Source organism: Mustela lutreola, chromosome 1, assembly GCF_030435805.1.
Source record: "Mustela lutreola isolate mMusLut2 chromosome 1, mMusLut2.pri, whole genome shotgun sequence".
Taxonomy (NCBI): Eukaryota; Metazoa; Chordata; class Mammalia; order Carnivora; family Mustelidae; genus Mustela; species Mustela lutreola.
In genome coordinates this window covers 4,320,676-4,347,853 of record NC_081290.1, presented here as the reverse complement: position 1 = coordinate 4,347,853, position 27,178 = coordinate 4,320,676, and the positions used below count along the sequence as shown (strand labels likewise).

Genomic DNA, 27,178 nt, shown 5'->3' with positions numbered 1-27,178 from the left:
ATTATTCAGATTGCGTTGCCTGATTCCCTGACTGTCCCAAACTTTTAGTGTCCTTTTTCTTCTAAAGCCACAAGTTTTTCCCCCGGGTTTTAGCATTACATACAACAAATTATAAAGCATCCTGAATTACTGACTTTAGCTTCCCAGGAGTTGGTCTTGACCTCAATTAGATTATAAACTCATTGATATCTGAACTATGTCACATTTCCTTTTAGTCTTACATAGTGTTATGCCTTATAGGTAGTTTGCAGTTGATAGATATTTACCAATGACTTTTAATTAAAATAAATCCACATGTCTGTGTTGATGAAAAATCAATAAATTAATTGAGGAAAGTAAGGTACAAAAGTATAAAAATATACTGCTTTTGTGTGAGAAAAGGAAGAAATAAGAGCAGGTGTTCATTTGGCTGGATTTTACTTAAAACAATGAAAGAATATACAAGCAACTAAAGAAAGGAAGGGCTTACCTGAAGGGGGCAGCAGCGAGCAGCAGGGATGAGGTGGGGGGGTGGGGAGGGGTGGGGTTGTTAAGATCCACTGATGGATGTCTTTTTAGAAGTAAAAAAAAAAAAAAAAAAAATTAACCATGTAACCATCTTAAGAAAGTTTTATTAACTGAGGAAGTTCAACTATTCCTTTTCTCTTAAATTTTCTTAACAATGACCAGATTTATTCAATTACTGTTTGGCTCTGATAGGAAGATCTAACTGCACTGCATGGAGGGTAGTACGAAAGGGCACCCAGTGGAGGTCATGCCCAAAGGAGTGCTGAATCTGCTTCTACTGCTGTTGTGACAGATTAGCACAAATACTAGTGGCTTAAAATGACACAAGTTTATTCCCTTAACTCTTCTAGAGATCAGAAGTCCAAAATGGGTCTCACTAGGCTGAAATCACAGTAGTGGCAGGTTGCATCCGATCTAGAGTCTTCGAGTGAGAATCCATCTCCTTGTCTTACCCAACGCCTAGGGGCCCCCTGCATTCCTGGGATCAGCACTCCCTGTAATCTTCAGAGCCAGCAACGACCAGTCGAGCCTTTCTCACTCAGCCATTTCTCTGCTCAGCCTCTGTTCCCCTCTTCCCCAATAAGGACCCTTGTGACTACACTTGACCCGCCTAGATATTCCAGGATAAGCTCTTTATATTAAGGTCAGATGATTAGCAACCTTAATTCCATCTGCAACCATGGTTCCCCCCCGCCATGTAACATAACATATTGACAGTTGCCCAGGATTATTTGGGGCCATTCTTTTGCCTACTGTCCAGATCCATCAGAATTTGAACAAAATTTTGAACCACAGAAATCAGAAGACCCAAACCATGCGCCCCTCTCCTACTGTTGCGTGCCAACCAACAGTTTGCCCATGGGTCTCTCTTTTGTTGGATGATTTGTTTCCAGAAAAGGGAGGGACCCATAAAAGGCAGTTAATCTATATTTCTTCCCCTGTCAACTGAGCTAACAAGGGGGCATGAATCATGGCAGTTTCTGTCGTTAGAGAATGTGACTGTAACTGTGGGAGCTTTTGAACATAAAAGGACAGTTTCACCTAGATTACCTGCTAGTACTTCCCCTCCCCCTCATTCTCACGGAAGCCCCGTGGGTCAACCTCTCGGCATCGTGTGTAAATTTATCACCGTCGTGATTAAGATGAGCTTCGGAGCAGGCTGACTGGGTGTGACGCTTAAAGGCACTGGACAGTTTATGCAACTCTAAGAAATAGTACGTCCTGGGACCCACCCCATTTGATTGAGGTGAAAGTAAAGGGAGGTGGTGTGTACAACACATTCAGATTTGCGCCTGGCATATAGCTGGTACTTTCAAAAATGAGCTCTGTTGTCAGTTATTTTGTTGTTTCAAAGACCAAAATAATATTTAATAGTTTATGGCTTGAGCTCTTTTTCCTCGGAAGGTCTTATTTCCATGGCTAACCCTATCCTGAGATGTTGAGACCTTCGTGTCCAGACCTGAATATTGGATGTAGGAGCCTCTCCAGCCATCCTTGTTCTATCTGACAACGTTTGGCCATGTCGGGAGCTCCCTACGCCGCCTCCGCCGCTCTCTGTGTACTGCAATAGGACTGGCCATCCTGTTCGTCCCATAGGATGTCATGGTGCAAGCAAGGGTCTGAGAAGTGCTCGTGTAGTTGAGTGTGCGCTCTTGCACACGGACAGTGCTGGAACAGCTTCCTCCAGGTGGCTGTTGCCCTTTTAGCCTGGGCTCAGAATGAACACACGAAGCAGCCCAGCCATCCTGCTGCTCCGGGAGAACAAATGACTTCTTTTCACCCCCTGAATTTCGGGATGGTTTGTTAGACCGCGCTATGGTGGCAGTAGCTGATACATTTGCCCATCCTCTCAAAATGTTTCCCAGTATCGTCCCGTTTAAAGATTCTTTGAAATTGCCTAATCTGCAGCCTATTCATAACTTCCAGTAACCACCAGGTCCCTGCACCAAGCATTCAAGTGTTTCCTCTTTTTTCTTTCTTTACTTGATTTTCAAGTGATAATGTCATCAACCCACATGCCTCTGAACAAGAAACTGTACAATAATGTTCCTTGCGGAATTATTCATAGTAGAAAAATACTGAAACAATGTAATGTCCATCATCACAAGAAGGATGCATAAACCATGACGTAGTCATAAAACGAAATACAATGCAGCCTTTACAATGACCATAGCTGCTAGAGTAGCTAGCACTGGACAGAAAGAGCTGGTCGAAGGATATACATCACGACATCATTTATTTAAAGTTTTAAGATCTGAAAAACAGTGTTATGTAATATTTATGGCTGTGTAGAAATTTGAAAACAAGTATAACAACATGCACAAAAATCATGACACTGAATTTATTGTTGGGTTATCTCTGGAAAAAGAGGGAGGCAAATCGATCCAAAAGAGCACAAACGAAACATCAGTGGTATCCATTTGTCTTTTCAAATATCTTGAAAACATTCTAAATGAACAAAACACAATGTTTAAGGTTTGATAAAGCTGGGTGACAAGTATGTGGGTAGTCAGTATTATTATAATATCATTTATTCTTGTTGGTATCTTTGAAAATATTTCACAAGTAAAAATTTTATGTAGCAACTTAAAAAAAAAAAAGATTTTAGTTATTTGAGAGTGTGAGAGAGAGAGAGAACATGAAAAGGGGGAGGGTCAGAGGGAGAAGCAGACCTCCTGCTGAGGAGGGAGCCTGATGCGAGACTCGATCCCGGGACTTTTGGATCATGACCTGAACCAAACACAGTTGCTTAACCAACTGAGCCCCCCAGGCACCTTATGTAGTAACTTTTAAAGAAGAGACTGTGGGAGTTGTGAGCTGCTTGCTGTGGTCTGAATTTTGTGTCCACCCAAAATGTATCAAAATCCTACCCCCTAAAGCTATGGGATTCAGAGGTGGGGCCTTTGGGATGATTAGGTCGGAAGGGCAGAGCCGTCAAGAATGGGATGTGTGCCCTCCTTATAGAGGCCCCAGAGAGAGCTCTCTTGCCCTTGAGGCCACGTGAGGCACAGCAAGAAGACAACTGTCTTGGTACCAGGAAGGGCGCCCTCTCAGGAAACCTGCTGGAGCCTTGATCTTGGACTTCCCAGCCTCGGGAACTGTGAGGAGAGAGTGTTTTGTTGTCTATAAGCACCCAGTCTATGGGAGCCTGTTAGGGTAGCCTGAAGGGACTAGGGCACGGCTCTTCTTGACTGTTCCCACAGTCGGTTGTTTCCAGAGTTCTTGGTTGTGGTCTAACTTGGACTCTTGGGCAAATCCTGGAACGGGCTTGACCCTAGAGCGGCACCTGCTTCTCTCTGGGAAGAAGTCCAGGTTCCATCCTGACCTCCATCTTTTGCGTTTGCCCTCAGCCGTCCTGCGCTTTCAGCGGCTTCCACGAACCAGAAAGGCAAGACAAGGGACCGTGCAATGCCAGTTGCCACAGCCCAAGCAGCCACAGTCGCCCCAATTCCACCTCTAACGGTCACTTTGGAAGTCCCAGTGGCAGAGACTCTAGAGTGCGCCCACGGGATTTTAATTTTCTCTCCTCTCTTCCGCTTCCTTGCTCATGGAACCTGCATCTCTATCTTTTTAGAGGCCGACTGAGACCTCAGTCTCCCCCAACACCTGCAGTCCTTCCTGATGCTGCTCCCTGATGCCCCCGGACCTGAAGTCATTCAAGATCCAGCCCTGCTGGGGAGAAGGTACCTAAGGGCTGAGGCCAGTGCTGAGTCCCACTTATGACACCTTTTCCTCCAGGAGCTTTGGACCCATCACTTTCTAATTTTGTTTCGTCTGCACAAACTCGGAGGAAGCGAGCGCTCCCGGAGCTGGAGATGGACGGGGGAGCGCGGTCGGGTCCTAGGTCCGCGGCCTCGCACGCAGGATCGCACCCGGCAAGCGGCGGCAAGCGTCTCCGTTCTCGGCGCGTCCTTCCAGACGCAGCTGCTCCCGAGTCCCCGGGTCCGAGCCGGGCTTCAGTTTCCAGCCTCCCTCCTCTGGTCCGTTGTTCCGGAGCCTACGCGCCGCTCCGCCGCACCATCTCCCCGAGCCCGCGGTTCGAGTCCCGGGACCGGCGGGTCCCCAAGCTCAGCCGCGGAGCCGCAGGACGCCCGGGGTGACCGTCTGGGTCCGCCCCGTGTCCCTGCGTGACTTCGCTGAGGTCACTTAACCCCGCGGTCGGGTTCGTCCGGTGTGACCCGTGGCGCACCGCGCACCGGGACCCCCGGCCTCCACGCGCCCGCTCACCCTCGGTCGCCATCGCCAAGCCCCCGCCGTGCCGGCAGCTGGTTCTGCTCACGCGGGAAGCGAAGGGGGAACAGGCCGAGTGGGAAAGTCTGGAGCCCTCGCTTAGCCGCCGGCGCTCGTGACGGAGGAGCGGACCCCCGAGCCCGACGCCCCCAGCTCCCTCCGCGGGTCACGCGAGCACCGCAGCCTCGGGCCCCACCGCGGAGAAGCGGATCTGCGGGCGCCCGGGCCGGAGCTGACTCACTTCTGCGTCCGCCGGGAGGACGCGTCTAAGCAGTCGGAGAAGCGGGGGACAGGAGGGGGCGGGCCGGGGGTCTGAGGCTGTGCGGTTCCCCCTCGTCCGCGGAGGCGGGTCTCGCAGCCCCGGGGACGTTCCCGGAGGCCGCTCTCGACACCGCGCAAGCCGCGGCCGCCCCAGCAGGACGCGCGGGCCGGGCCAGAGGCCGCCGAGCCGCGGGCGCAGAAGGCCTGCGGCGGGTCGGAACGGAGCGCGAGCCGACCCGTGAGCGCGGACAGAGCGTTCCCGCTGGACGCAGCGGGGGGCGCGGGGCGCGGGGCGCGGGGCGGGCGCGGCCGGCCTTTCTCGGGCGTCGGCGCGGGGCGGGTGCGGCGGGAGGCCGCGGGCGGGAAGGGGCGGGAAGGGGCGGGGCGGAGGCAGGGGCGCGGGCGGCGAGGGCGCGGAGCAGCCGCGGGCGGCGCGCACTCCGGCTCAGGCTCTCCCGCTCGCCGGGTCGCTCGGCCGCGCAGCAGGTAAGACCCGCGTCCCCGCGACCCGCCCGCGGCTGGCAGCGGGGCCTCCGGCCCCTTCCCCGGGAGCGCGCCCACGCCGCAGACCAGGCAGAGCCCGCGTCCCCACGTCAGAATGGGGGAAACTGAGGCCCAAAGGAGCAAAAGCGGTGCGCCTGGGGAGGGTCACCCGACCGCGGCGACGGCGGCCGCAGACCCTCGCTTCTGGGGACCCCGCGGCCATCGCAGCCTCCCGCGCCCTGAGCGTCTTGGGGACAGAGAAGGAGCCGGGGTCGGAGCTGCCCTTTGGGTCCCCGGCGAAGCGGGAGGGCGGGCTCGAGCCCGGTGCCGAACACTTGGAGCCCCGCCATCCTCGGGAGCCTTCGCTCCTCTTAACGTAGACCTTTTATTTTATTTCACTTGGAAATTTCTTAGGTGGTAGAAGAAACGTGTATTTAGACATGGAGCGTTGGGAATCCGAGAAGTTTGCTTTTCCTTGAAAAGACTCACCTTTTCTTTGATTGCGAGTCACCGCCCCTGCTCGTGACTCATCCCGCAGGCATTTGAGTCAGCAGGTGGGGGAACCCGAGTCCTTCCTTGCCAATGACCTTATACAGGAAGCTGAGGTCTGTGCAGGGGCTCAGAGGCCCCGGTCGCTGAAGGCCCCTCTGGCTGCTGATAAGGACCTACAGTGCGGGACAGAAATCCTTCCCCGGAATCTGCCTTCTGCAGGGACAGCAAGACTGAGCCCTTGGGAAGAGCTACATTTACAACCTGTTGTATCAGCATCATCAAAAAAATGTAACTCATTGAAACATTGTTCTCCAAAGATGTCCCCATTGGCTCACGAAGGCAGAAAACCTCAGACTGAGGAGAAAGGGAGTTTACAGGTGTAACTTGAAACTCTTAAAGTTGGAAGATTCTGGAATCTTGTTCTCAGATCTGTGGGGTCTGTGTGGAGCCCTCTGCTGAGAAATGGGGATGGAGGGGAAGAAAGGAAATGATGTAGATCCCCAAATTCCTTTCTGAAAAGGATGTTTAAGGTTCTGTTGTGAGGTCATTTGGATTTCTTCTTAAAATTTAAAGAATTTTAAATTTTGGATCAACACGTAGTGAATATCGGCTGTGACAGGGTATGGGGCAGGCACTTGGGTAAGGCGGAGCATGGGAGTTAACGTCATACCTTTGGAGTGTGACTGTCCAGATTCAGTAGGGGGACCCTTATGGCTGTGTGCCTAGAACATTATTGTACCTGCTCTGTGCCCCAGCTTTTTAATATGTAAAGTGGAGATGGGTGGGATTTTTTAAAAGATTTTATTTATTTATTTGAGAGAGAGCACAAGTAGGGAGAGCAGCAGAGACTGAGAAGGAGAGGGAGCAGCAGTCTCCCTGCTGAAAACAGAGCCTGATGGCGGGCTCGATCCCAGATCTCAGGACCCCACCATCATGACCTGAGCCGTGGGCAGACACTGAACCAGCTGAGCTCCCCAGATGCCCCTAAAGTGGAGATGTTCTTAATGACAACTAGCTCCCTTACTAGGTTATTGTGAAACTTATATTAAGTCATTCATTCATTCAGTATTTTATTTTAGTGCCTTTTATGCCCCAGTGAACTAAAATGACAAAAAGCATTGGGAAATTAACCTTCTAGTGTTTTTTATATGGCCTGGTACATCGTAAGAACTCAGAATCGCAGCTGATACTATTATACATATGATCCCTGCCTTCCTCTTCCCTCTCTATAGATGAAGAAACCAAAGCTCAAGGAAGTCAAGCTTTCAGCAGCAAAATAAGAACTAGTGATACGTTGTAGCCACTGTGTATCTAGAGGGATGTAATGTTAGATCTGGTAACTAGAAAGCCCACTGCCCTAGGCTACAGATTGCCTAAGAAAATCAGGCTAAGTATTTCCATGGATGTCTAGTGTAATTTCCTACTGAACTTTGTTCTGGGGCTATTACTGAATTTTTAAAATATTTTGTTCCCAGGATTGGTGGGAGCAACTTGCATTTCTAAATCGACCCTGGAGATAACACCAGCGTGTCTGAATAATGTCAACATAGGAAAAGTGCCTGGCTTCCCAATAGAGCTCCACCAAAGAATTGCCCTTTTTACCTCTGGGCCCTACCAGGAACTGGACTGCCTCCTCAAAGAGCAGGCATGTCTGTTTACAACAGTCCGTAGGCTGGGAGCCTTGTAAAATGTAAATGGAGATAGCACAGTCACACACAAAGAATCCAACTGAAGCCAGCTCAAATTTGTTTCGGGATGGGTTCAGAGGAGACAATTTCTGTTTCTGTTGTTGTTCCCCAGGATAGTATCTATCCTGGTTAAAAGAAAACTCAGTAATCAACATAGTTCTGGTAGACTTTTTTATTATTAAAGATTTTATTTATTTATTTGACAGAGATCACAAGTAGGCAGAGAGGCAGGCAGAGAGAGAGGGGGAAGTAGGCTTCCTGGCCAGCAGAGAGCCCGATGTGGGGCTTGATCCCAGGACCCTGAGATCATGACCTGAGCAGAAGGCAAAGGCTTTAACCCACTGAGCCACCCAGGCATCCATGGACTTTTAAATGAATGAAGAATTTGTTTCCCAGGAAACATGTTTGTAAACCCTTTAAGTATGGAGATTTTTTTCCCCTTGTTTTGACCCCTTCCCAGTCGCGCACAGTCTGTCCTTGTCCATAGCAGGTGCTCGTAAATGTTTGTGTAACATATAGGGCACTTGATGCTGGAGACACATGGCCTTACTGAGATGGTTTCTCTTTGAATGTTGACTTCTTTTTTTTTTGGATTAAAGATTAGGGTTATTCTGAGATTATGGGATTCTGAATCCCACATTTATTCTGCTTAGTAATTGTTTTCTTTAAATAGGTTCGTGTGATCTCAAGTCAAGCAAAGGTGGGATCATGGCTTCTGTCTGGGTAAGTAATACTCAAGCCTTCACAATACCGTAACTTATCTTAGTCAAATTAAAATGCCAAAAGTCAAAATATGAAAAACAAATCTTTGAAAGTTTATAACGTTCATTGGAAAAAATAACATGCCAAAAATGCAAAGGGATGTCTAAGAAGAATAAAATACAAACATGTGTTGTAGAGGTACATAGCTGAAATAATCCGTGATGACACCAAAGTAGAGGTTCACAACGGAGTAAATTTAGTTTGGGAGTTATTATATGATAAGGATAACATTTCAGAAAACATATCAGGAAAATGTTGGCTTATTCAACAAATAATGTTAGGAAAATTTCAAGCAATTTGGGAAAAAAGTAAATCTGTATTCCCTCCCCCTTCTGACCTTAAAATGCATTTCAGATGGATAAAATACTGATGTGAAAGAGACAAAATATGGGTGAATGTTAAAAATACTTGTGAAGTAGGGGTGCCTGAGTGGCTCAGTGGGTTAAAGCCTCTGCCTTCGGCTCAGGTCATGATCCCAGGGTCCTGGGATCGAGCCCCACGTTGGGCTCTCTGCTCAGCGGGGAGACTGCTTCCTCCTCTCTCTCTGCCTGCCTCTCTGCCTACTTGTGATCTCTCTCTTTCTGTCAAATAAATAAAAATCTTTAAAAAAAATAATAATCGTGCAGTAGAAAAGGCATTTGCAACTATAATTCCAAACCAAAAGCCTAAAAGAAAAACATTGATCTACGTAACTGCATATAAACTTCCTATTTGTAACAGCAAATGACACTATTAGTAAAGTCAGAAGACAACCCACAGGGGAAAAATATTTGGAGCACACCAGACAAAAAACACATTTTCTTAATGTAAAAATGACTTGAATAAATCAATAAAAAAAAAAACTTGATGGAAAAATTTGTCAGAGCGTGAATACCACATGAGAAGAATGACAAATGTCCCAGGGACATATGAAAAGACGCTCTCACTAGGAAAGAAAGAAATGTCAATAACACAGTGAGAAACCATGTCTGCCGGAAAATTGGTAGGGATGAAGAAACCTATAATAAGACCAGTATTGCAAAGTCTGTGGGCAAGACACGTACTCTCCTACTCTGATCGTGGGAGACTACTGGATGGCACTTAGGGGACAACCGCTGTCTAAACGCATATCGCCTTTAGCCAGTTTTTCCACTTCTGGGCATTTATCTTAGTGATGTTCTTGCATAAGGCTGAAATAATACAGACCTAATGACTCTCATTTGTATTAATGAAGATATGCAGACAGCATAAATGGCCACCATTTATAAAATGTGTATAAAATTATTAAGGGTGTATAAAATTATTAAATTACTCATTTGTAACCTACAGCTATTTTTAAAGATCTGTCTGTTTGTTTGTTTGAGGAGGAAGGCAGAGGGAGAGAGAGTCCCAAGCAGACTCTGTGCTGAGCATGAAGCCCAAAACCAGGCTCGATCTCAGGACCCTGAGATCACAACTTGAGCCAAAACCAAGAGTCGGGTGCTCAGCCAACTGTGCCACCCAGACGCCCCTAACTTACGGTCATTTTGATGTGATCATTAAAAAGTATGGGGGAAAAGGTGGTGAGTTCTCTATATATTGATAATAAGAAAATGTCCAAAGATGTTAATTAGTGAAAAAATAAAGTTATAGAATAGTGTGGAAAATGAGTTTGTTTATTTTTTAAATATTTTTAAGGATTTTTCTTTATTCCCTTGAGAGAGAGAGCACGAGCACACATGAGCTGGGGGAAGGGCAGAACCGAGGGAGAAGCAGGCTCCCCGATGAGCAGGGGCCTGACGTGGGGCTTGATCCCAGGACCCCAGGATCATGACCTGATCCCAAGTCAGGTGCTCAACAGACTGAGCCACCCAGGCACCCCATGGTTCTGTTTGAACGAAAGTAAAAAGAAAAGAAAAAATAGATGCATAAAGACTATATTACATGAAAACTCTTTGGAAAGGCAGACCTGTGAGCAAGGGCACATTTGCTTTTTAGTGCATCACCTTCCGTGCTCTAATTTTTTTGTTAGTGATGAACATACATATATTTCTCAAGTGAGAGACAGAAAGGCTTGAAGAATAGCTTATATGGAGATACACCAGCCCTAGGTATGGGTGGTGCTTGTGGGAGGTTTGCTTGGCCCGTTATCCCCTTACCACTGACCAGGGGGGCAAGCTGTCCCCCTTCCTGGTCTAAAATTCCCACTGCTATTATGGATACTTCGTAGAGTCAGATGGAGGAAAAAAGCATCTCTCCAAAATGCTGGTGTTGAAAGTCTCCCTCTAGTCCTTGTCCATTAGTAAATCGACATGGGGTTGGTTGGTCAGGCTCTCCACTTAGTTGGCCGGCTGATGCCTTCGAAGTCGTTACTCTTCCTCTGTGTCCAGTTAATGAATTAAACTTTATGGTGGCCGTGCATGTTTAAGAAAAAAAAACAGTGTATATAGGATTCAGTACTATCTGCAGTTTCCATGGGGTCTTGGGAAGCATCCACAATGGATGCGGGTGGGGCTACCATACAGACATACAACGGAGTATTATTCAACCTTAAAAGGGAAGAGAATTCTGGCACATGCTACAATGTGAATGAACCTTGAAAACATTATGCTAAGTGAAATAAACCAGTAAAAGACATAAAAAGACAAAATACTATGATTCCGTTTATATGAGGCATCTAAAGTAGCCAGATTCGTAGAGACCAAAAACAGAGTTGTGGTGGCCAGGGGCTGAGGAGGGGGCTGTGTTGCTTAACGGGTATAGAATTTCGGTTCTGCACAATGAAAAACTTCCGGAGGTCTGTTTCACAATACTGTGGATATCCTCACCACTACTGAACTGTTGTACACTTAAAAGTGGTTAATGTGGTAAACTTTATGTTATCCTTTTTTTTTTTTTTTTACAATTAAAAAAAAAAAAACCAACAACCTGGCGATTTCTGTAGTTGTTCTTATCACTAAGTTTTACTGCTTTCTTTTTCCCTCTTACACACAAAAGCACATGTATACCTGAACACAAATAAGCGATCCAGTCCATGCTTTTCTCCGAAACCGCGGATCAGCTCGTGGTCACTCACGGATGAGGAGCTTATCGGAGTGATAGGATCCAGAGAGGAGAGTCTGGCTGCCGCTGTGGTGTGTTTCCTTGCGGATGAAAGGAGAGCTGCTTTTCTAGGTCTTGACCTTCCAAGTGCGGTGCAACCTCCCATTGTTTCAGATGAGTCAACAGTCCACATTGCATTACTGTTTCCTTTGTTTGGAAACATTGCTTATCTCTGTGCAGGCCTGTGTTCTCCTATTTAACCCCTGATGAGAAGTTTGCTCTCTTCAGACCCAGGGTCCCTTTGGGTTGCTTTTAAGTCCACAGCCGGCACTCGTGAGACCTACAAATTAGAACGTCTTGGGAAACTGACCTGTGTGTGTGGTTGATATCTTCGTTGCTTTGGAGGTGGCCGGCAGGTGCTCAGGAGCTCTTGGTGGGGTGGGCCCATGGGCCCTTCCCCATCACAGGCTTCTGGCTGAGCATGATGGCTCGGGCGCTGCAAGCGGCCGTCATGCGGAGATGTGGGCCGGACTCGTTCTTGGGCATCGTGTACCTGATGCCGCTGACGGTGGCCTGGGCGTTCTTGTTAATGGTGGTCGCACGTAGGAAGCGGCAAGCTTTCTGTGGCCGGATCTCTGCTTCCCGAGCACCACTAGACCTTTGTCACTGACCATGGGCCCCACACCCCCAGTCTTAACGCTGAATCCGCTGGTTGTAGCGGAAGGAGTTGCGAGCCTTCGGGTTCCTGGGTTCGGTGCTGTCTGCCTGTCTGCTCCTGTGATCGGGAAGCTGGGGCAGTTCAGGACGACCATCCACTGCAGGTGGACAGTCGTGGGGGCGGGTCGTCTCACCGGGGCAGCTGGAGATGGAAAGAGCAGGAACGTGACCCTTCATTAAGATACCACAGCACTGTCTTTCCAGATGTGCCTTCCACAGAGCTGACTTTCTCAAGCAAACGTTCTGGGCTCTTTGCTCCGCGGTCAGTTCCTAACTTCCTTTGACCATTTGTTTGAATCCTCAGCTTACTATTTTAATTATCTTCCTAAGTTTTTTCTAAACCCGTAACCACTGTAATCATTATGAACGGTTATAACTTCCTAACTTGCTGGACATTTTCCCTTCCCCACTCCATGCTCAACTTTAAAAATGAGGAAGGGGACCGGAGAGCCAATCTGGAACCAAGGGATAAGGCCACTTTGTAAAATACAACCACATAAACAGGACACCTGCAGACTGTGTCTGGAAGGAGTTCCTCAACAGGGTAGTTACACAAGTAAGGCAGCAAGTGCCTGGTCAGTGGGCACTCCTGAGCCAGAAGGACGATGGCCCAGCCCCAGTCCGCGGTCTGCTCTTCATAACTCTCTAACTGCTTCGGAGGCGGGCTCTTGAATACGACCTGCTGTCCTCTGCTGTCCTCTCCGCTACCTCACCTGTAAAACGGAAGAACAGTAGTACCGGCATCGCTCCGTGCTTGCGAGAATTAACCTAGTTCTCGTAAAATGCATTCACCGTGCCTGGCCCGTGGTGAGCTCTGAGTGACCGTTTGTTGTAATCATTATCATTTCAGTATGTTATTTTCTAAAAAAACATATTCCTTGCCAATTAATATCCCTGCACCCATTTGAGTAAAGGAGTTTCTGCCTGTCTGCTGGGCCTGATTGTATTACAAATCAGCAGCACCCTCCTCACCGCTGGAGGGATTGTCTCTGAGCCATCTGGACACAGATGGGTTTTCTCCACGTAGATTCTTACTGACCCCTCCTATTTTCAGTATTTCTTTTTAATTTTCAGTATTTTTTTAAGAGCAGTTTTAGGTTCCCAGCAAAACTGAAGCAAAGATACAGAGATTTCCCGTAGACACATCCGTTGGGTCTAGACACATGCCCGGGGTTCCCCATTATCAGCATCCACTGCCAGAGTGGTCCATTTCTTGCAACAAATGAACCTGCACTAACTCATCATAATCACCAGAGCCCACAGTTTACCCTACAGTTCACTCTTGGTGCTGTGGATTGTGTGGGTTTGGATACTTACATATGTTTAGCGACGTGGACTACTCTGTTCCCAGTCCAAGCAGGTGTGCCGCCCTACAGTGTGGCACCAGCTGCCCGGAGTTCAGGTCTCCAGGTTTAAGAGCTCGGCCCTCACTTCCGAGTCAGCAGCAAGTCTCTGAGCTTCCTGTTCTTCCAACCTATATAGCTGGGGATTTCCATGACCCTCTTGCGTTTGGTGATTGTCTAGAACAACTCAGAGAATTCGCTGAAAGTACTGTACTTATGGTTACCGTTTTATTATAAAGTCGGCTTACACATAGAGCAAAGCCTGGAAGGGTCCTGTCCCCGTGGAGTCAGGACGAGTCACCGTCCATGCACATCATGTGTCCACCAGCCAGGGAGCAGCTCCAAGCCTCTGTCCAGAGTTTGTACTGGGATTTCCTTACACAGGCCTGACTGATTAAATCACTGGCTGTAGGACTGAGCTCAGTCTCCAGTCTCCTTCCCCACCCAAACTGCCAACCCTCCCCCTCCTATTCCTACGGAGAGGTCCCCCATGAGTCACCTCGATGGCATAATAAAGACAGTCCTATCAGGAAATTCCAATGGTTTGGATGCTCTCTGCCAGGAACCCAGGACAAAGACCATATTCCTTATTGTACCGTGCATATATAACTCAGGTTGGGGCTGCACAGAATTTCCAAAATATCATATTCCTTTATTTTTTTATTTCAAAATTAAAGTAACACTCAGGCATTAGTTACCTTGTGCTGATGAGAACCTCTGCTTGGAAGTTCCTGCCTTAAATCCTAAGTAACACGGGACAGTGAGTAATGCTTTCTAATAAATAGAGATTAGCAGATAGAATCACCAAAACATGGGGTCCGTGGAGAAGAAATACTTACAGGGATTCTTGAGAGTGGAGGTGTTGGGGAAGGCTCATTTGGGGTGGAAACTTGCTAATAGGAAAAATTAGTCTGTGAACATGTGTTCTTGATGAAGAAGAAAGCATAACTTTCCGTCCCTGCCTGAGCCTTCCTCTCTTTCCTGGGAACAAGACCCGTGTAGTTTGACCCATGAGGACACAGTGGCCCCATTTCTGCTGTGTGAGACAGAGTCGTGGCATCAGCAGTAGGCCTCCCAGGAAAGGTGTGGTGTGCCCTTGGGAGAGAGAATTTGGGAAGACAATGCCTTTCCATTCTGTTCCATGGATGACCCCAGCCCTGGGCATAGGATGCTGCTGGTCCTGGGTACAGAAGTTGGTGAGGGCTCCGTCCAGTTCATACGTCTTGTTTTGGTGGGAACATCCATCGGCCCTTTCTTCCCTGGTGTGTTTGCTCTTCCCAACCATGCAAATCTAAAGCGTGTGGGAGGAGCACCTGTGTTACACGCATGTGGTCGTGTTGAACTTCTCCTCTGGTCTCCCCACCTGCTGCGTCTCAGGGCTGGAGGGTCCGGCTCCAAAACTGCTTTCCCTGAGCTAGAATTTTCACATTCCAAGGAGAACGGACATCAAGCCTGATTAGGTGCTCTTCAACGTGATGCAGATTCCGGTCTGGTGTGTGTTTTAAACCATGCTCCCCAAAGTGTGTGCATTTATTTATTTATTTTTAAAGATTTTATTTATTTATTGGACAGAGAGAGAGAGCACAAGCAGGGGGAGAGGCAGAGGGAGAGGGAGAAGCAGGTTCCCCGCAGAGCAGGGGAAGCCTGATATGGGACTCGATCCCAGGACTCTGGGACCATGACCTGAGCCGAAGGCAGTGGCTTAACCACCTGAGACACACAGGCAGCCCCCGAAGCACATTTAGATAAATGTCGGCAGCTGCAAAAGTGGCCCTCTGCAGGAAGTGAATGAAAATCAGGGAAGACCTGGATTTCAAATCAAAACATTAGAACTTTGTTTCGGGACAGAGTCTAGAAAGAAACTGTCTACAGTCCGAGAAGAGAGAGGCTTCCCAGGGAAGAAGGACCAAGCATTAAAGACCCGTCCATTGCCACTCCCTGACCCCAACTCACCACGGAGGTGTGGGGACCCTCGTTCACATTTAATCATACTAAAAAGTGAATTTGCCAAATCTCATGAGTCACTATTGAAGAAGCCTGGTGAGTCAGCGGCAAACAGGAAAAGAAAAAGTTGTAGATGGCGAGCAAGGAACATGAAGGGGAGAAGCTATAATCGGATTCTCTCGAATGCCTGTGCTTTGGTGAATGCAGAGCAGTTGGAAAACGTGCATTTTAGAATGGGGACCAGTGAGATGAATACAGATGTAGAGGTCTCACACCAAATAAGAGTAAGTCAAAAGGGCAGAAAATTCTCAGGTCTGCCCCTTCCTCCATGGTCACGTCTTTGCTCCTTTCATTTGTAATCATTTGTGTTTGAATTTGTGTTTAAATACTTCCCTTAGGTTCTGGAGACATGTTTAAATAGAGGTAGCGACAGCCGCGTCTGAACAGCATTTATGAAAGGTTTGAAGAATGCATTACTCAGGTCTCTGAGGTGTGGCACGGAGCTCTGAAAAGTCTGGTAGTGGCATTTGAGAATTATCAAAGAAAGCAAGACTCAGAATAAGAAAACATTTCTTTATCACTTAGTCATTCAACAAATATTTACTAAGATCTGCTATGTGGCATACCCTGTTTTGGGCTCTGGAAATAAAGAGAAAGAAATTTGAAGTTATTAGCAAAGATGGCTAACAAACAAAGGAATAAATGTATAATACGTAACATCAGGTTCAAGTACGCTGGGGGGAAAGCAGAAGTAGATAATGATAGTGGCAAGAGTGTGATTTTCTGCTCAGGTATGTGAGGGGGGTGAGCTGGGAGCACGCCTTGGGGAGGAGCGTCCAGCTGAGGGCACAGCAGGTGCAGCCTGAGGCAAGGTGTTTTGGAAGAGGGGTAAGGACACGCCCATGGAGTGATGGAGGGAGGCAGGGAGATTCGGGGAGGTATTACACTTCAGGATCCTCCAAGGACCACAGACAATGTTTAGTTCCAGTAGCCTTTGTATAAACTCTGCAAGGAGTTCCCATTATGTAAATTTACTTTACATTAGGAAGAATTCTTAGCAACTTATTGTTAAGCTTGTCACTTCCCAAACACTTACACAAAGGTCATAAAACAATGCACATTGCCATCGTATCGTGTGGGCACTCGTGACCGCGGCCAAGGGTGCAAGAAATGTTCTTTCTGTAATATTACAAACAGCAGACGTCCCTCATCTCCGTCCCTCGTGGGCGGATTTCCATTCCCCTGGAAGGGACGTGGAGGAGAGTGGGTGTCACCGCTGTAGTCCCAACATCCTGCCCAACCAGCGCCGTTTTCTAGCCAAGTACCCACTTCTGAAGGCATGGATGGTGCCAGATTCCCCACGTCAGCGAGCCACGTTCCCTCCATCTTCCGCAGTGAGAGAGCAGGTCCCTTTGACAGAGGTGTCTTCCTGGACGATGGAAGTGTACTTCATCTAACTGTGGATGTGGCCGGTGTAGACACCCTGGTCTTCCGCTCCTTGTGGCTCTTGGCCAAGAAGAGAGCTTGGCCAAGAACTCTTGGCTAAGCTAAACCTGACTTGGATTGTGGAGGAAAAATGTAATCTTCAGATACCGGTGCTAAGTAACTCAAAAGAAGATGAATCTAAATTGTTTATGATATGCTTCAAATAAATAATGAAACTTATTCTGAGAAAGAAGTTTGTGTTGATAAAGACTTTTTGGGGAACCAGTGTTTCAGACCCAGTCTGGTTAGGTTTGCTGCCTTTGCCGCCGAACCCCCGAGTGCTTGGAGAGACAGGCAGACAGACGGAAGGAGTCACCGGGAACATCCCTGGCTCACCAGTGTTCTGCCCCAGCTTCTGGAAGCAGCTTTGAAAGACCTGCAAGAGCCTGCGGGGCTGAACGTGGCCACCGAACCATTTCCAGCCTCTTGCACATCTGCCAGGATACGACGGTCCCTTCGATTTCTGGACTATTGATGTTTGAAGGGAGCGAGTTCGTCAAGCAGCCTATTGGCTTATGTGGACCTTGGAAAGACGCCACACCTTGGGGTGTCATTGTCGTTCTTCCATTTTCTTCCAGCAAACTCACTCACAGTTACTGACTAAGGCCCTGTCTGAAGAGAAGTCGCGGGCTGGAGCTGGACCTGCCATCGTGAGTAAAACATAAGGTCTCCGCCCCTGGAATTTTATGCTGGCGGAGCTGGAGACACAGACACGAACAGGGGCAGGTGATCCCAGTGCCGATGCCCCAGGGAAGGCTGGCTGGGTTGAGGACCGACAGGCCCCGCTCGAGCCCAGCGCCAGGCTGGCTTGTCAGAGAAGAGGGCCTCGAAGCAGAGGCGTGAAGACAGAAGAACGTTCCAGACCGAGGGAACAGCACGGACAAAGGCATTAGGAGGAGGAAGAATCCCACGTCCAGCCGCTAGGCTGTCAGAGGGCTGGAGTGCGAGGGACCAGGGAAGGGTGGCGGCGGGTGAGGGCGGAGAGGGGGGCTGAGCCCAGCCACGCAGGCCAGGGCCGTGCAGACCCGGGCCACAGACCTGTGGCTGCCGTGGGGGACGTGTGGGGGGCGGACCGCGGAAGGAAAGGAGACCGCTGCAGGGGTCCGTGTCCGGGACATGGTGAGGGCGGCGTGGACAGCAGCAGGGGCCAAGGAGATGGGGGAAGTGCCCCGGAGATCACCTTTCGCGATTGCTGATGGACCGAGTGTGCAGGGAGACTCGCATCAAAGGAGACTCCGAGTTTGTGGAGCCGGTGCCATTCAGAGGAAGAGGGGACACTGGGGACGAGCTCAGAGAGCAGCCGATTGCCTGGGTTCGAATCCTGGCTGTGCCGCAGACGAGTCATGTCGCCTTGGACCAGCCTCGTACCTCTCTGTGTCTCCTCCCCCCGAAGTGGGGCTCAGAACAGTACCGGCCTCCTAGGGCGGGCTTTGAGGATTAAATGGGCAGATAGGGGTAAAGCACAAGTAAATATGGAATTGTTACGGGGGGGGGGGGGTCAGCTTGGGAGGAAATAACAGGTACGTGAGGCCTAAAAGCAGACACTGAGTGTACGAGACCAGTGTTCGGAGTCGAAGTCTGGGCTGGGCTGACAAACGTGAGAGCCGTTCTCGTGAGAGGGAAAGAAAGGAGCGTTTCCCGTTTAGAAGCACCCGCGGTGCGGGGGTCAGGCGAGGGGCTGGCGGGCGACGGAGGGAGACGCAAGCCGGGCGGCGAGAAGCCCCGGGGACGCGGCCAGGAGCCAACAGAAGGCGGGAGTCTGGCCGGGTTGACCGGGCACAGGCTTCCGAGAGCTCAGGGTTTCTTCTGACTGTTTAATCTGCGTTTCATGGAAAGCCGGACCCAAACGGCTCCCCTAACCTCTGAGTCACACTGACCTCCTACTCCAGCCCAACACCCCGCTCCGTTACACACCCCAGGGCCCTTGCTCTGAGGCCCCCGATGAGACCAGTTTATCTAGAAAAGAACAGGAGGCAAGTACGGATCTTCTCTCACTTGAGCAAGACAAGAAGAAACGCGTACATTGTCTCTGAGCCGCTCGGAGGCACTTCAGAGGAAGCCATGACGTCCCTCCCCGCTCCCTGCCCGCAGGCGCGGGGGCTCCCAGCCCTGCTCCCCGACCTGTCGGGGTGCCCTTCCTCGCCTCTCCCAGCTGCGGGGGGGTTTGCTGCAAGTAGCCGGGCTTCCTTGGCTCGCAGCTGCGGGGCGCGATCTCTGCCTTCATAGTCACATCCCTTCCTGTGACTCCGTTGTCACCTGGCTGTCTGCTAAGGACAGATGTCATGCTGGGTTTGGGGCCCACTCCGTCTGGTCTGACCTCCGCTTCATTAAGTACATGTCAGTGAACTTCTACCCGAGGAAGGTCGCAGCGTGCAGCACTACGGGCCGGGCCTGCCTCGTATCTTCTTGGAGGGACACAACTCAACCCCGAACACTCGCCTCCCGTGACCATGTTCCATCAGAGCCTTTTACAATAAGCTTTCTTTGGTTTGGAAAACCATGTTTTACTAGAAAAATGGAATGAGAAGTCTCACATCTTCTAAGCTGTGATTGTTTGTTTGTTTGTTTGAGTCTGTTTTTCCTTCTATCGTAAACCCGCGAGACCCAGCAGACCGTTTGGACATTGACCAGAGAGCTACCATTTCTCCTCAGCATTTCAAGAGTTCCCGAGTCCTGGAGGTTGCTCTGAGCCATGGATTTGGAAGCTTAATGTTTGCATGCAGCCTCCGTGGGACTGCACGACGGGACGCGTGATTGGACATTACCTCACCCTCAAGCTGTACCTACAGCGGCAGCCCTGCTGGCTCTGAAGCGTTTGGCTTTAACTAGTTTCGTGTCAACAGGATTGGCGCCTTCTCTTTCATTCGTTCTTCTGAATGTGAATGTTTGACTTCTTGCAAAGCCAGTGCACTTTGCATGGAGAAATGGGTACGACAAGCCTTCATGGTCAAGGACAGACCGGCCTCTCTCAGGGCGGTGGCAGCAGACAGCTCCCAGCCGCCCACCGGCCACACCAGTGGCTTAAGGCATCAGGTGCGCTGATGATCTCCAGAGGAGAGTTCTAGAAGGTTAGAGAAAAAGGAGCGCCTGGGAGGCTCAGTTGGTTGACGTCTGTCTTCGGCTCCGGTCATGATCCCGGGGTCCTGGGATCCTGGGGCTCCCCGGTCGTGAGCGGGGAGCCGGTCTCTCCCTCTTCATCCCACACATGCTCTCTGTCACTGTTTCTCTCTCTCTCTCTCTCAAATAAATAAAATCCTTAAAAAACAAAGATCAGAGAAAACTATTGACATAAAAATGGTTCAGATGTGAGGCAGCTTCGTGATCAGAAGCAGAGGCTGATGAGACTGACCACTTGCTGGCCATGTGGACTCGGCAAGTTACTTCAGCATCAGTTCTTATCATTATCTACATATAGGATGTGTTACATCTGCCTCATAAGTTTTTGGTGAGGATTGAATGACTAATACAGGAAGCGTGCTTAGCACAGGACTTGGCACACGATAAGTCCAACCATTTTTTTTTTTAAGATTTATTGTTTGTTTGTTTGTTTGTTTAGAGCAGGGGGAGGAGCAGAAGGGGAGGGAGGGAACGAATCCCAACCAGACTCCGTGCTGAGCGGGTGCCCCATGCAAGGCTCCGTCTCGGGACCCTGCGGTCACGACCTGAGCAGCAACCGAGAGTTGGACGCTCAACGGGCCGGAGGTGCCCAGGCATCCCAAGTTGCAACGATGGTTGATGTCAAGAGCTCCTGTGAATCTCTCTCCTCCCTTTATTTCAATAGTGCTTGCTTTAATTTATTTTCCAGCTGGTTTCAGGATCATTGTCCCTCTGGGGGCATCTGAAGGTCAAGTTTGAAAAAAAGGAAGCAACATACAGTGTTTAAGGGATACACATGGAAATCTGATCAAACGTGGTGTTTTTGGAAATATAAAAAGTTTGCCAAGTATTTGTGTCCTACACTAGCATGACACTTTGCTAGGGAGTTAGGGTTAGTGCGAAGAGCCGAAGTCAAGCATGGATTAGTCGTTCAAATGTAAGGAAGGAAGCCCTGCCATCAGCAGGCCATGCGAATCGTTCCTTCGGTCTGTAACAATGCCGGCATTCCTGAAACGCTGAGGTCATCATCAAATTCTTCCTCCACCTCCCACGAAAGCATCTGTGACTTGTTTACTCATTTCCCTTTTGTCTTCTGGGCAGCTGAGAATGAAACAGAGCCGTGGTTCTCAACCTCGAGCCCTAGAATCGTCTGGAGGGCTTGTTAAAACACAGATCCGGAGTTGTAGCCCCAGAACTGTTGGCTCAGTGAGACTGGGTGGGACCTGAGAATCTGCATCTCTGACAAGTTCCCAGGCGACACTGCTGGGCTGATCCAGAGTCTGCGCTCCGAGAACCACTAGCTGGAGTCCGGGGAGGCTCTGTGACGTGCTGGAGGGCACAGGGCAGTTCAGAGACAAGCCGGGGGTTGGCGGGAGGCGGGTGCCGCATCCTCCGCTGTCCTCGGGAGCAGAGTTCTGTGAAGCAAATCATTTCTCTGAAATCGAGTTTCTTCCATTTTTTAAATGGGAATAATGAAATCTACTCTGTTAAGGTCATTTTAAGACTGAAATAAGTTGTCTGTAAAGCACTTTGTTCACTGCCTGGCATGTGCTTGTTTAAGAGTCTGTTAATGTCTTTTACTCTAAGATGTTTTTTCGAAGGTCATGGAAATATTGTTGAATGTTCTGAGCAAGCAACTCTAGCACCTGAATTCTACCGCTTCCTGAAATACCTGAAACAGCCTGAAAAAGTTCACCAACATTCTGCTTCAGAATCTCCGTGCCATTTTTCAAGTGTGTGTGTGTGTGTGTGTATGTGTGTGTGTGTTGCCTTTTTTCTTTTAATTAAACAAGGAGTTCCTCCCCATTCAATTCTTACTAGGTGGCACATTACATAACGGACTGGGAATTTCAACCTTCTCTAATCGTGCGCGTTGGAATTTCAGCATATTTTGATGTGTAGATAGCAGAGGGCCGTGCAAAGGTCACAGCTAGAATGGAAACCCCTTTCATGAGCCCCTGGAATCTTTATTTCTGAAGAATATGTTCAACATGTCTGATGCGTGACCCGGTCATACGCGTTTGAAGGAATGCCCAGGTAGAGACCGTACGTCTCAAGAAGGACAGGAGTGGGCTGGGGTGGTCATGACCACGTTCGAGTTCAGAGCTGCTGCTGACCTGGGTTGAGCAGATTCTCCAATTGTCTTAAACCCCGGAGTCTTGCATGTGAAATGGGTGCGTCTTACTCCTCCGGGCTGTCACGCAGGCTCTTTTTTTTTTTTTAAAGATTTTTTATTTATTTATTTGACAGAGAGAAATCACAAGTAGATGGAGAGGCAGGCAGAGAGAGAGAGAGGGAAGCAGGCTCCCCACTGAGCAGAGAGCCCGATGCGGGGCTCGATCCCAGGACCCTGAGATCATGACCTGAGCCAAAGGCAGCGGCTTAACCCACTGAGCCACCCAGGCGCCCTGTCACGAAAGTTCTATTAGGACGTATGCAGCGTCTCTCACAGGGCTGGGCCTGCAACCCTCTCGTGCTCTGATACGGGGGAGTTTTCCGTGGCCCAACACGTATGGTGGACCGGTAAGATCGCCACAGATGTCCCTGGATGGATAGACCTGAAATGAAACCACTGGACTCTAGGAACCCATAAAGTATTCATTAAGCCTCAGAGAAAGAGGATTCTCCAAAGATTTGTGGACACGACTACTTTCTTACCGATGCCTTGAGATCAGACAGAGTCACAACTAGTTTCGAACCTGTTACGGTCGCTCTGGTAGAATGAAAACTCTTTGTTTTGGAGGCTTTAAGACTGGACAATGTTCGGTTGCATCGAAGCAAATTGTTCTATCTCATCTACCGAATTAGCAGGTCATTATTTTCTAACAATGACATTGATTTCCCATTCACTGGCATGTGACGAGAGGATGTCCTGTCATGGAAACAGTAAACACTTCAGGGGAGCCTAAACGACACATTAGCACCAGACGACAGAGATGTTAGTCGGCAACAGGACAGGACAATCAGCTTAGGAGGAAAACAGCATGACCGTGAAGACGCGCTTTGCTTCAGCGTGAGGAAACGCCGTGGGGATCCGTGCGCCCTCACATTTGTCTCAGCATCTCCGTGGCTGTTCTGTGGTCTTGTAAGCCGTTTTGAGAGATTTTATTCTTTCGGCAGGGAAGGTGGTTTTTCCCAGCTTACTGACATGCTCCCCATGTGTGTGTTTAAAATTAGTGTCGTGGCGTCTTCCATTTGGCGGTGGGGCTCCCGGAAGGGCATCTGTCAGCCGCAACCGCACATCTGTCAAACCAGGCTTGAGAACAGACTGTCCTAATGGGTTTTCACCTGCGGATCCTTTGGTGTGGGGTTCCCCAAGGACAGTGGTCAGCATTCACTAAAGCACCGGGAAGCCTGCAAACCAGTTACTTCTGTGTGAGATGCAGGAAGGAGCTTTGTGTTATCGCTTGAAAACCAAGAGGATCCGGGAAATTCTCACCTTCTTATTGCTTTTATGCAGAGACCACTTTGAAGCGAATATTCTGGGGCGCCTGGGGGGCTCGGTCAGTTAAGCATCTGCCTTCGACTCAGGTCATGGTCCACGGTCCTGGGATCGAGTCCCGCGTTGGGCCCCCTGCTCAGCACGAAGCCTGCTTCCCCTCTGCCTGCTGCTCCCCTACTTGTGCGCCCGCTCTCTCTCTCAAATAAATCTATAAAATAAGATAAAATAAAGCAAATATTCTTCAGAGTCACTGGGATTAGCACAGCGTATTCCTCTAGAGAACAAATGTTTTGTAGTTCCAACCTGTTACACAGCAGGGGAGAAGAGAGAGCCCTTTCTGCACACGCGTCCAACGTCATAGTTCTCACGTCTGGGGACAGAGCCTGGGGAACCCCTCCTGCAGGGAGAGGACGGTGTTGCGAATTATAGGTTCGTTATGCTTCTAACGCGCAGGCACATATGCTTGGCATGCAAGCAAAGACGTCATTCTGAGCTAGTGGCACTTTCAGACATTTCCTTCCAGGTGGGACACCGAGGGACGATCCGCGATTACCCGGGCTTCAGCCCGTCTGTGGATGCAGAAGCGATTCGGAAGGCGATCAGAGGAATCGGTGAGCTCGACTCTGCGGTTGTTCTCGTCACCTTGAAGCAAATCAGGAAAGTTACAATTTAAAAATTGCATTGGTTCAGTTTGCCCAACTTGGGTTACTCAACCAGTGAAATCGTAAGGGACTTTTTAAAACTTGTGGAATAATGGGGTGCCTGGGTGGCCCAAGTCCGTGAAGCCTCTGACTCTTGATTTCAGCTCAGGTCATGATCTTGGGGTCATGAGATCAAGCTCGGCATTAGGCTTCATGCTGGGTGTGGAGCCCATTTCAGATTTTCTCTTTTTCTCTCCCTCTGCCCCCGCCTCCAAAAATAAAAAATTTTGAAATAGTGAGAAAAAAGTGCATAGGGTGCCCAGTTCTACTAAATCTTAATATTTACCATATTTACTTGCTGTAAAACAATACATCACCATCACTGCTACCAAAAACTGTGATCATCATAATAAATCGTTACAGATACCGTTCCTGCTGATGCTTTCTGGATCTCTTTCCCACCCCATTTTCTAGAGATAAGACACCATCCTAGAGTAGAGTTTATTCCCGTGGAACTTTTAATTCCCTAACTACATATGCACGCGCGTAGAGTTTTGCATGGCCTCAAGCCGTGTAAACTGGGATGATACCGTGTGATGCAGGTACACTCTTCAGCAACTTCTTGTATCCCTTAACATGTTGTCTTTGAGAATCACCCGTGTTGGTATGTTCAGCTCTAGTTCATTAACACGACTTGCATAGTGTCTATTGAATCATTATATTGTAAGATGGGGTATTGATGGGACATTTAAGTCGCCTACAATTCTTTTCTATTCCAGTATGAACTGCTGCGTTGCATATCCCTGCTTACGTCTTGTGCACGTTTGCTTCCATTTCTCGAGCATATAGCAAAGGGAATTCGAGGTTGGAGATGTTCATCTTCAAATGAACTAGACATTTTGCCAAACTGCTTTCTATAATGAATATGCAAATGAGCATTCCTGCCAGCAGTACGGGAGACTCTCTCGCTCCGCATTCTCCCCGGCACTCGCTAAAGTCAGACTCTTCTGGTTTCCCCACTGAGTGGGTCTAGAATTGTATCTCATCTTGTATGTGTGTTTGCTTCCTCTCTCCTCCCTGTCCCCCAGGACTGAAAGTCTCCTTTCTGGATCATCTGCTGCTTCTACGAATTATGTCTTCTTATGTTTTATCCATTTGTCAGTTGGACTGTCTTCTTCATGACTGGCAAGATTGTGTTTTTTTATAAATTCTGGATACAGAGTAAAAAAAATGTTACAGTCCATGAAAATATCTTCTCCTACTCTGTCGTTTTCTTTTAACATCGGTTCTAGTAACTTCTATTGCCTAGAAATCTTGAACAGCAGGGAAACAAGTTTACCAGTATTTTTCCCATGTGCCTTTTTCTATAATGAGCTCATAAAGATATTCTCCTGTATTTTCTTCCCAGAGTTTTACAGTCTTATTGTTCACTTTGGGATTTTCCATCTACCTGGAATTAATGTTTGTGTAGTTTATTTAAAGGCACCTAATTTTTTATCTCACATGGCTAGTTGACAGTCCCAGCACAATTTACTGAAGAGCACCCCCTTTGCACACTGAGTGGTAAGGCCACTTTCGTCTTCTACGTCTCTCTGTCTCTGCTTTCTGTTACGCTCCATTGGTCTGTTTGTCCGTCCCTGTCTCCGTGTCACCCTGTCATAAGGACTACTCGAATTTTATAATTAGTGTTGAGTAAGACAAGAGCTTCTCTTGGCCCTTTGGACCACTTCCCCTTCCCCCCATACCTGAGTATTAGGGTCAGTCTGTCAAGTTCCATGAAATATCCTCCTTGGGTTTTTATATCAGTGTAATATTATCTCGTTTCTGTCATTTGGGTTTCTTTTTTCTTTTTTTCTGCTTTTAAATGGCAATTATTTCTTCATTTATCTCTATGCCTTCCTCATTTATGCTCCGTGTTGAGAGATTACTCCATGAGAGGTTGATGTCAAATCGAATGGAATAATAGTCTTCCATTCTAATGCTTGTCTTTTTTTTCTTTTTTTTTTTTTAAAAAAGATGTTATTTATTTATTTGACAGACAGAGATCACAAGTAGGCAGAGGCAGGCAGAGAGAGAGGAGGAAGCAGGCTCCCCACTGAGCAGAGAGCCCGATGTGGGGCTCGATACCAGGACCCTGAGATCATGACCCGAGCCTCAGGCAGAGGCTTTAACCCAGTGAGCCACCCAGGCGCCCCTGTTTGTCTTTTCTTCCTTAGTGTTACGTTTCTTCATGCATTTTTGCATTTGGGGTTGCAGACCTACTCCGAGATGCTTGTGAGGACCAAAACTGATGTGTTCTAGGTCCAGAACCAGGTGTCATCATTGTATTTGCATTAGGGATGTGTCAGAGCCCGTCTCTGAAACCACGAGACAGCTTGTTTTAGCTTCTGGTCCTAAGTGTGTGAGAAACGAAGAGAAGAAGCACCTCCTCGTATACAAGCTTCACACAGCTATCGGTGGGGGGGGTGGTTACGTCTGGAGTCTGGGCCGGGTTAGATCTGGAGTCTAGGGGCATATGGCATAGAGATGCCGAGAGAGGGTAGAAGATGAGAACAGAGACCTGGGCAGGAGCTATACCATTAGGGTTTCACCCAAGGGACGGACGTGCTCAGGCACATTTTAAAGAACTTACCGAGGCGATCATGTCCGTATGAATTGTCAGGGCCCAAATCAGGAGGCCGGTGTGTGCGCACCGGTGAGGTGTGCGCAGGGGCAGAGGAGGGGCAGATTCGAGAGATGCAGATGGTCGCTACAATGTAGGGGTGCAGAGAAGAAGGGATGTAGGATGACTGCCAGGGTTTGGTTGGGCGACTCCATCCGAGTGATGCCACGGGTGAGCGAGCACGGAATGAGAGTCGAGGCAGAGAAGAAAGAATAAATTCGACCCGGAGCATCCGGTTCTGAGATACTTGTGCACTTGGCTGTGCTCAGTCGTGTGCCAACTCAGATGCCAGTAGAGGTTCAAACTGACCATCGGACTCATGGGACACAGCTAGGCTCTGATCTAGCTCTGTGCTTACTTAACACTATGAAAGAAAGCAAGACCAGCGTTCCGGGGGGTGGGCGGCAGGACCTTTCATGGAGGCC

At 48.7% G+C, this 27,178-nt stretch overlaps 1 protein-coding gene and 1 pseudogene across 2 annotated transcripts in view; one reads left to right on the top strand and one right to left on the bottom strand.

Moving 5' to 3' along the window:
• The first annotated feature begins 5,387 nt into the window (after positions 1-5,387).
• The window catches only part of ANXA3 (annexin A3), a 45,986-nt gene continuing 24,195 nt past the window's right edge, over positions 5,388-27,178 (top strand). Inside the window, exons 1-3 of one of the 2 annotated variants that reach the window (XM_059156371.1) lie at positions 5,388-5,484; positions 8,335-8,384; positions 23,974-24,061. In XM_059156371.1, the coding sequence (XP_059012354.1) occupies positions 8,370-8,384; positions 23,974-24,061 (103 nt within the window). In that variant the 5' untranslated portion in view covers positions 5,388-5,484; positions 8,335-8,369. Of the gene's footprint in view, positions 5,485-5,930; positions 6,036-8,334; positions 8,385-23,973; positions 24,062-27,178 lie in introns of those variants that run through there. The other variant, XM_059156416.1, reaches the window with a different exon arrangement.
• LOC131818575 (large ribosomal subunit protein eL28-like) lies at positions 11,368-12,884 on the bottom strand (annotated as a pseudogene).